Source organism: Harpia harpyja, chromosome 10, assembly GCF_026419915.1.
Source record: "Harpia harpyja isolate bHarHar1 chromosome 10, bHarHar1 primary haplotype, whole genome shotgun sequence".
In the NCBI taxonomy this organism is placed as follows: domain Eukaryota; kingdom Metazoa; phylum Chordata; class Aves; order Accipitriformes; family Accipitridae; genus Harpia; species Harpia harpyja.
The window spans coordinates 2215568-2225752 of NC_068949.1; the positions used below are offsets into that span (position 1 = coordinate 2215568).

At 48.5% G+C, this 10185-nt stretch overlaps 2 protein-coding genes across 2 annotated transcripts; both read right to left on the minus strand.

Moving 5' to 3' along the window:
• Positions 1-2384: 2384 nt before the first annotated feature.
• LOC128147329 (olfactory receptor 10K2-like) lies at positions 2385-3335 on the minus strand. Its single transcript, XM_052799792.1, has one exon. The coding sequence runs from the start codon at positions 3333-3335 to the stop codon at positions 2385-2387; it is 951 nt and encodes a 316-aa protein (XP_052655752.1).
• Positions 3336-8495: 5160 nt separating this feature from the next.
• LOC128147214 (olfactory receptor 14C36-like) lies at positions 8496-9434 on the minus strand. The gene has a single exon (XM_052799622.1). It carries the CDS (start codon positions 9420-9422, stop codon positions 8496-8498), a length of 927 nt encoding a protein of 308 aa, XP_052655582.1. The 5' UTR covers positions 9423-9434.
• Between the last annotated feature and the right edge of the window lie 751 nt (positions 9435-10185).

Below are 10185 nucleotides of genomic sequence, written 5' to 3' on the forward strand. Positions count from 1 at the left end.
TGAACCCTGCAAATGAGCCAAGGACCACGAGAGGTCTGCAAACAGCCCCTGCAAAAACAAACTTCCTTGGGGAACTGCTCTGCAACTCCTTTATTGAAACCATTAACAGCATCATACCAGGAATTAATGAAGAAGGACATAAAGCAAGGGAAGGACTCGCCTGGTTTAGTTTCAATTAACAGAAAGGAGAGGGTTTTCCTCCTGCCGTCTGTCAGGTTCTCACTGTTTGGGTGAAATGCTGATTCCTTCACCATCTCTTGCTTGGAGCATTTTTGCAGAGGCTTCTTCCTCCCACAATCCATTTTTTGCATGAAAATGGGCTCAAGTCACTGCTGGTGGTGCCTAATTTACCCAGTGTCATGTGTAAAGCACTCCGCTAAAGGCTATGAAAAGTCCCCAGGTGCCTTTTGGGGTGGCAGCACCCTCTCTTCCATTCTCTGCTCCATCCCCTACCTGCTGCATGGGCTCAGGGCAGTATCCCTCTGGAGTCTCCTAATCCTAGACCTACTCACCCCACAATAAATAGTGCATGTTTGCAATGAAAATAATGTGCCAAAAGAACCCAACCTGTGATCAGAGCTCAGGGAGTAGCTGTCAAAAGCAGAACCATCCCTGAACCGAACTGAACTGCTGCAGCCAAGGCTTTAGAGAGGACATTGAGACCAAAGAGTTTAGATCTATTTAACTTAACAGGAAGTGGACTGATGTTAACACCAAACCAATTGGATTACATACAAGAATACCTGGGGAAACACTGACCCCAAAAGGGCTCTTTACTCTGAGCGGCTGCAATTCCACCAGACTAAAGTCAGTCGAATTGCAATGCAGCATATGAAGCTTTGGAGGAAACTTGACTCTCTCTGGTATTTTGAAACCCCCTAGAAATAAAGACTGCAACAGTGGGAGCTAAAAGAAATGCTGCATCCAAGAGTCTGCAGAGGATGTTAAAAAAACAGAATGAGTGGGAAAGGAGCAATACACACTGCCTCGGAGCAGAGGAAACACCTCATACTGAAACACCAAAAAGCAGCAGTCTAGTCTGCTTAACGGAAAGAGCACTGCTGTTCAGAGCGAAGAGACATGATTAGAAATGTGAATGTCTCTGTCTAGGGAAATACTGCCCCCCCCAAAGTCTCTTCATTCTGCAGAGAGGAAATTCTGCTGGGTTTAAGCCAGAGAAATTGCAATGTGACACACAAAGTTTTGGAGGAAATGTGATTGTATCTCTGACATGGTAAAACCCCCTAGAAATAAAGTTTCAGGTGACTTTTAGTTTTTCTGGTTTGTTGCCTTCTACCATTTCATTCTGTCCAGAAAACAAAGTCCGCTTCTTTTGTCATTCCTCAAGAACTCTGTTGGAGAGATCATTGGTGGCTCAGTGCTGGACATTGCGCGTGTGCTGCCCACCGCCCTGGGTTGGGAAGGGCGAGCTCAGCACAGGACTGTGCTGAGACACTTGGGCAATCTCACGGGCGAAGGGAGGGAAGCACTTGACTATGCATGACAGAAGTTCTGAAAGATGATGGAGCATGGTTTTAAAAATGAGTATTTCTGCAGAACACCACCACAGGGTCTTTTCCTCTGGAAAATATTTCCCTTCCTAGTTTTCCTAATTTCACTTTCCCAGGTGGCTCCATTGATTTAAGGAAAACCCCACTATTGTGGAGGAAAACCATGCACCTATGGAGGTCCCGTTCAGTCATTTTTCTAAGAGCACTTCCTGAAGAGCCACTCTGTAGGTCCATCTCAACAGATGTTCTCATCCTCACTCAAGCTGGTGGACACATGCTTTGCAAGTGTCTAAGATCTTAGGGTTGTGGTCAGCTTCCCACAGGTCAGCAAGTGAACATATCAGCTGAGGTTTGGTTTATGGCTGTGTGGATAAGTTTAGCCCACAGCAGGCTGATACAAGCTGAAGTAGTTTAGTGGCCCTGCAGGCTTTGTTGATGGGCACTACAATACCATGCAGATGGGCAGGTGTCAGAGTTCAGTGGTATCTTGATACACAATACAAACATGGTCCTGAGTTTGCCATCTTAAAACCCAGGAGTTTCACTGTGAAATTATTTCAACATCTATTCTTTTTATTTAGTAAATGGCTCATGTGAAAAAGTTGTACCTAAGAAACTACTGTCACTGGAGTGAAACTGTGGGTTTCTAAATTTAAAAAAAAATTGTGTTTCACTGAAAGTCATGTTTCCAGTCTCACTGTGACTCGAATTTGTTGATTGTTAATGTCAGGTTCTTAGCAGCCATGATTAGCTGTCATGTCATTCCTGAAAGCTTCTCCGTGAGCAAAAAAGGATGTAGGGAAAAGGGGTGATGGTTTTTTGGAAGTTGTTGGCTGAAAATACCTGGTCAGGAAGCAGCTCATCTTAACCTCTTCACTGGAAAACTTTCTGAGATAGTATGTTTTTCCTGATTGCTTTTTGAAGAGCCATTTTGACATCCTTGTTCCTTAGGCTGTAAATCATAGGGTTGAGCAGGGGAGTGAGGATGGTATAAGTGACAGAGATCAATGCATCCTGATCCGACGAGTAGCTGGAGTCGGGTCTCAGGTAGATGAAGGAGGCACAGCCGTAATGAACAATCACTACTATCAGGTGAGCACTGCAGGTGGAGAAGGCTTTGTGCCTCCCTGCGGCTGAAGGGATCTGCAGGATGGCTAAGGCAACAAAGAGGTATGAAATAAGGATCAGCATCAGTGGGATTGTAAGGACAGAGATACCCAGGGTGAAGATAATGGCCTCACTGAGGTTTGTGTGAGTAAAGGCCACTCGGAGGACAGGGGAGATGTCACAGAAGAAATGGTTGAGTTTCCTGGATGTATGGAAAGGCAAACAAAATATCAAGGGGGTAACCACCTGGGCAACCAGAAAGCCACTCAGAGCAGAAGCAACCACCAGCTGAGCACACACTCGCCAAGTCATGATTCTGTTGTAGTGCAGGGGGTGGCAGATGGCAACGCAGCGGTCGTAGCCCATGGCTGCCAGGAGGAAAGAGTGGGAGCACCCCAAGAAAAGGAAGAAGTACATTTGTACAGCACAGCCTAGGAAGGAAATGGTTTTTCTCTCTGCTATCAAGTCTACCAGCATCTTGGGGACAATGACGAAGGTGTAGCAAGTCTCAGAAAATGACAAGACGCAAAGGAAAAAGTACATGGGTGTGTGAAGGCTCCGATCAGCCCATATGATAATCATTATAGTGGTATTCATGCTCAGAGTGACCAGGTACAGCGGCAAAAACACCACAAGAAGCAGCTTCTGCAGTTCCGCGACACTGGAGAAACCCAGGAAGATGAAGTCTGTGGCGAGGGTTTGGTTGTTGTTCCCCATGGAAATGAAAGGTTTTCTCCGGACATCAGGCAGCAAGAAAAACAGCACCCAGGTCACAGAAAGTACAAGGTGGCCTGCTGCTGTGACAAAGAGAATTTTTGCTCGAGTGTGCCTCACAAAACCCCTTTCGTGGCCTCTGTGCTTGCAGTGTTGGTTGTCCTCCTGGGACAACAACAGTGTTGTGTGTTGGCTTGGGACACGCAACGGCTGGTGGGCGCTGTGGGCAGCTCCTGGTCTTGCTGCAGCTCCCGAGAGCGCACAGGTAGCTCAAGGACACATGGCTCCTTCTCTGTGATCTGGGGAGCTCTGATGGCACAGTGGCTGGAGCTCACCTAGAAAGCACCGTCCCCTTTGGGGAAGTCCCATTTCTCATCTTCACAGTGGAGAAAGTGGCAACACCTACCTACGTGCAAGCACGCTGCAGGCAATCACTGCAAGGGCAGGAAAGTTACAGCCTGGAGATAGAGGGGTGGAGGAGGGTCTGTGAAGTCTTTCTTGTAAGCTGTGATTTTGGGAACGTGACTGAAAGACCTCCTGAGACCTGCAAGGAAGGAAACATCATTTCAGAGCCTCTCACTCATACAAGGGGTGTGTTAGCTCTCAGTGACATGTGAAGAGCTGTATAAGCTGAAGCGCTGGAGCTGCTGGCAATGCTGTGCTGAGTGGATGGAGAAGAAAAGCCGGTAAAACAGGGTTTGAGCAGCACAGCTAACTCCCACTGCAAACCCATGGCAATCCTTGACCCCAAGTCAGGGTTATTCCAGCAAGGGGAGCATGTGTAAACAGCTGCCGGTGCTGCAGTAGTTTCCAAGAGGAGACACGTGGAGAAGAGTCTTAGCTCTCCCCAGGAACGAGGGAACCATTTGCCCTGGGATAGTGGTGGACATAGATGGCATGTTTCCTTCCTCATACAAAGGGCAGTGATGCAAAGGGGTTTTGTATGAAGGCAACTCAGACCTTCTTCCTTCTGCAAGGGTTAATGCATGCCAGGACAGCAGGGCTGTGTGCAGGGTCCTGCTACAGGACCTCTCCCTCTCCTCCCCTCCAGTCCCCAGCACTGGAAAATAAGGATGCAGAAAGGAAAACTGTGGAGCCAGGGGAAAAATGAGCCAGAAACCATACCTGCACTGGCCAGAAGGATATTCAGGTGTGGAGCAGGCTTGCAGCCCTTGTGGCTGGAGGCATCACCAGCCTCTCTGATAGTCCTAGCCCTCCTGTCCCTTTGGGCAAGGGGACAGCAGCTACCAGCTCTTATGGAGGGGGCGGTGCATATTCATTAATCCACCTAAGGACTGCTGTGTCCACACCAGTGATAGGCATTGTTAATTGGTTGCAATGGACATAATTAAGAGCTGATCTATTTCTCTTAGGCATGCCAAAAATACCATTGGCAATTCTCAGTAATGGATGTGTGCTGAACTCAAGACTCAAGGATTTTTCCTAAGCAATGACTAGGATCAATCAGGCACTTTTAGTTATTTCTTCCTTGCAGAGACTGAGGGAAAAAAAAAATCTCTTCCTCTTCTGTTATCATTTACGGTTGCAGACAAAGTCCTCATCTGCCTTGGACTCAGTGGGCTTGCAGCACCCTCCACTGCTTTCCTTTGCCCCTGCTGTGGGAAGGGACAGTCAGGCTCAGGCTTTTTTGGAGGGATTGGTTTTGTGGCTATACCCCAAATCTTATAAAAGAATAATCGAATCATAGAATATCCTGAGTTGCAAGGAAAGCATGAGGATCATTAAGTCCAACTCCCAACTCCACACAGGGCAACCTAAAGGTTAAACTACATATCCAAGAGCATTGTCCAAACACTTCTTGAACACCAACAGACTTGGGGCCATCACCACTTCCCTGGGGAGCTTGTTCCAGTGCTTGACCACCCTCTCAGTGAAGAACTTTTTTCCTAATATCCAGTCTGAACTTTCCCTGATGCAGTGTTAAGGCACTCCCTCGTGTCTTATCACTGGACACTAGAGAGAAGAAATCAGCACCTCTCTCTCCATCTCCCTCACGAGGAAGTTGTAGACAGCAATGAGGACACCCCTCAGTCTCCTCTTCTCTAAGCTGAACAAACTTGGTATCCTCAGCCACTCGTCATAAGTCATGCCCTCTAGTCCTTTCACCATCTTTGTTGCCCTCCTTTGGACACATGCTAATATTTTTATACCCTTCTTATATTGTGGAGCCCAAAACTGCACGTAGGACTTGAGGTGAGGCCACACTGATGCTGAGTATAGGGGGACAATCACTTCTTTTGACTGCTTAGCTATACAGTGCTTAATGCACCCCAGGACATGGTTGGCCCTTTTGGCCACCAGGGCACATTGTTGACTTATATTGAGCTTACCATCCATCAAAACCCCCGGATCCCTTTCTACAGGGCTGCATTCCAGCCTCTTGTCCCCCAGACTATATGCACCTCCAGTATTACACCATTCCAGGTGCAGAATTGAGCATTTGCCCTTCTTGAATGTCATATGGTTGGTGATTGCCGAGCACTCTAATCTATCGAGATGTCTCTGTAAGGCCTCTCTACCACTGAGGGAATCAACGACTCTTCCTGCTTGCTGCCTCTCCTGGGATTGCAGAGTCCTCAATTCACGTTGCACACTCGCATTTAGTGCTTTCCCTTTTTAAGACTACACTTTGGATGGTTTCTCATTTTGTGAAGCTCCCTGCTCACCCCTGGGCTCACACGGTCCCTGCAGAGCCCCTGAGCTCTCGCGGTTCCTCTCCAGAAGGATGAGTGTCTGCGATTAGCTCTAGAGCACGTGTGGCAGCTCAAGGCAGGTAACTATGAGACAATTGTCCACCTCTGTTTGCGCTAGGCACTGACACCTGAGCCCTGGATCCAGACCTGGGTCCCCATCATATCACTCTAGGATGCTGAGCTCATCCTTCAGGCCACTGGGGAACCAAAGCCAAGCCAGAGGATCTTTTTGGGTGCCATTTATTCCCTGTATTCTTTGCATGATCTTTTGAATTATAGCCCGGTCTTCAGGACCTGCCCTGAAGATCTCTGCAGTGAGATGACATTTTTTAAAGAGATAGTACTGGGGAGTCAGCTGTGACAATGTTGTAAACATACACAACATGCTTCAAGGTCAGACACAACAGGTTTATGCATTAGCAGAGTTGGGATGAATCCAGACATTTCTCTATGAACATGAGGATCACATAGACAACAATAGCAATGAACACCACGCAGAATGCAGAACTGACCTGAGATACCATGGGTGTCATGACTACACAGGGCTTAGCAAGTTATTACAGGTGAAAAATGGCTATGAAATCCATTTGCTCAGTGCCTCCTTGAGCTCCTTCTCCAAAGAGCAGAGAGCAGCTAATTCCAGCAGTGTGATTTGGCTTATCAGAGAAGGGGTACCAAAGAGAGGTGGAGATTCTTCCTCTGTTAACCCCTACTTCTTTTACTTTTCTTGGCTGGACACCTAGGCAGTGGCAGCCAGAGGTACATTTTCCCCTGTGTAGGTGTTGTGGTTTAACCCCAGCCAGCAACTAAGCACCACGCAGCCACTCACTCACTCCACCCCCACACCCAGTGGGATGGGGAGGGAATCGGGAAAAAAAAGGTAAGACTTGTGGGTTGAGATAAGAACAGTTTAATAGAACAGAAAGGAAGAAACTAATAATAACAATAATAAAATGACAATAATAATAAAAGGATTGGAATATGCAAGTGATGCACAATGCAATTGCTCCCCACCCGCCAACCGATGCCCAGTTACTCCCTAAGCGGTGATCCCCCACCCCCACTCACCCCAGTTTATATACTGGGCATGACGTCACATGGTATGGAATATCCCTTTGGCCAGCTGGGGTCAGCTGCCCTGGCTGCGTCCTGTGCCAACTTCTTGTGCCCCTCCAGCTTTCTCACTGGCTGGGCATGAGAAGCTGAAAACTCCTTGACTTTAGACTAAACACTACTTTAGCAACAACTGAAAACATCAGTGTGTTATCAATATTCTTCTCATACTGAACCCAAACCACAACACTCTACCAGCTACTAGAAAGAAAATTAACTCTGTCCCAGCTGAAACCAGGACAGTAGGGCAGTGATTCAGCTGAGCCAAGGCAGATATCCTACCACTGGTTAGAAACCCTTGGCCTGGATGGGTATTCAACTCCCCCCACGCACCCCACAGGCCCACAGGAGCTGGGATTCCTCCTGCCACAGTTCAAGTGTGCACAAAAGAGGCGCTTGTATGTGAGCCCCTGGTCTGAATATCCTCTTTAATCAGTGGGGAGGGAGGGTGGCAGTTAGCTGCTTATGCTAAAGACCTGGAGGCTTTTGAGGTGCCGGGGTGGTCCAAGACATGTACAAGTGTCTGCAAGCCCTGATGGAATGATTCTGAGGGACCCAAGTCCTTCTTGTGCATTAACACTACAGGTGAGTGGGCCTCCGCTGCATAAGGGTGACATTAATCGTTCTCCAGCCTACCTTCGCCAAGCTGCCGGGTCCCTGCTGCCTCCCCTGGGATTGCAGAGTTCTTCTTTCCCCAGGGATACCTCAGTTCCACACTTTACCTGTGGGTGACTCCATCTTCGGTGCTCTCTCAATTCGTGGGGCTCTACTTACTGCCTACTGGAGGCATGCACTGTCCCCTGGAGATCCCTCAGGCTCTCCAGGCAGCTCCAGTTACCCTCAAGAATGATGTCGTCTGCCAAGTCAATAGGGGAGAACCCCAAGTATGAAACACAGTGACCAGTCATTGCCTCCACTGTCACCAGACACTGATGGGTGAGTCTGAAATCCCTTCCTCAGTTGCTAACGGGTAACAACGTGACTGACAGGTTTCTGCTCCTGCAGCCATGCAGAATCCTGACCAACGTCCTTCTGGGGGTGCAATCGCTCATGCCTACTCCTGACACCAGCATTGGAAGAAAAGCCCATGGCACACAGGAGATCCCATTCTATTAGATGCTATGAGGGATTCAACTCTGACCCAGTGGTCGACACCTTTATACCGGCTCCAGGTGACAGAGAGCAAGTTCATGCCTCAGTAGAAGAAAACAAACATTGCTGTAGTCACATTCTAAAGAGAAATTATAATGAGAAGAAGAAGAAGAAGAAAAAGGTCAAGACTTCTATGGGATAGCCTGCAAGACATTTCTGGAGAGAGATGGGAAGTTTATCACTACTACAAAGGTGTTGATGAAATCAGTTTCCTAATGGCATCCTTGAGCTCCCGGTTCCTCATGCTGTAGATGAGGGGGTTCACTGCTGGGGGCACCACGGAGTACAGAACTGCCATGACCAGGTCCAGGGATGGGGAAGAGATGGAGGGGGGCTTCAGGTAGGCAAACATGCCAGTGCTGAGAAACAGGGAGACCACGGCCAGGTGAGGCAGGCACGTGGAAAAGGCTTTGTGGCGTCCCTGCTCAGAGGGGATCCTCAGCACAGCCCTGAAGATCTGCACATAGGACAGCACAATGAAAACGAAACAGCCCCAAAATACGAGAGCACTAACCACAAGAAGCCCAAATTCCCTGAGGTAGGAGTCTGAGCAGGAGAGCTTGAGGATCTGGGGGATTTCACAGAAGAACTGGTTCATGGCATTGCCTTGGCAGAGCGGCAGTGAAAATGTATTGGCAGTGTGCAGCACGGCATAGAAGAAACCACTGCCCCAGGCAGCTGCTGCCATGTTGGCACAAGCTCTGCTGCCCAGGAGGGTCCCATAGTGCAGGGGTTTGCAGATGGTAATGAAGCGGTCATAGGCCATGACAGTGAGGAGAGAAAACTCTGAGGACATCACAAAGACAAACAGAAAGACCTGGGCAGAACATCCTGCATAGGAAATGGCCCTGGTATCCAAAAGGGCATTGGCCATGGATTTGGGAAGAGTGGTGGAGATGGAGCCCAGGTCGAGGAGGGAGAGGTTGAGGAGGAAGAAGTACATGGGGGTGTGGAGGTGCTGGTCGCAGGCTACAGCGATGATGATGAGGCCATTGCCCAGGAGAGCAGCCAGGTAGATGCCCAGGAAGAGCCCAAAGTGCAAGAGCTGCAGCTCCCGCGTGTCTGCGAATGCCAGGAGGAGGAACTGGGTGATGGAGCTGCTGTTGGACATTTGCTGCCTTTGGGATTTGCGTGCCGTACCAGGAGAAAAATACATGGACAAGTCAATGCAGGCTTCTCTGAGGAAAACCTGTTCTGTTTCTCAGAGAAACCGCCCACATTGTTTCTGCCCTTCTCAAGAGGAACTTCATGCTGCTCCCCCCAATCACAGAATCATAGAATCATTTAGGTTGGAAAAGATCCTTAAGATCACTGACTCCAACCGTAAACCTAACACTGCCAAGTCCATCAGTAAACCAGGTCCCTAAGCACCACATCTACACATCTTTTAAATACATCCAGGGATGGTGACTCAACTACTTCCCTGGTGAGCCTGCTCCAATGCTTGACAACACTTTCAGTGAATAAATTTTTCCTAATATCCAATCTAAACCTCCCCTGGTCCAACTTCAGGCTGTTTCCTCTTGTCCTATCACTTATTTCCTGGGAAAAGAGAATGACCCCCACCTTGCTACAACCTCCTTTCAGGTAGTTGTAGAGAGCGATAAGGTCTCCCCTCAGCATCCTCTTCTCCAGACTAAAAAATCCCAGTTCCCTCAGCTGATCCTCATAAGAATTGTTCTCTAGACCCTTCACCAGCTTCGTTGCCCTTCTCTGGACGCACTCCAGCACCGCAATGTCTTTCTTGTATTGAGGCACCCAAAACTCAACACAGTATTGGAGGTGTGGTCTCACCAGTGCCGAGTACAAAGGGACGGCAGTTCTGATTTTGTTCTGATTTACTCTGGCTGACTGTGCCATGAGGAGGAGGAGCC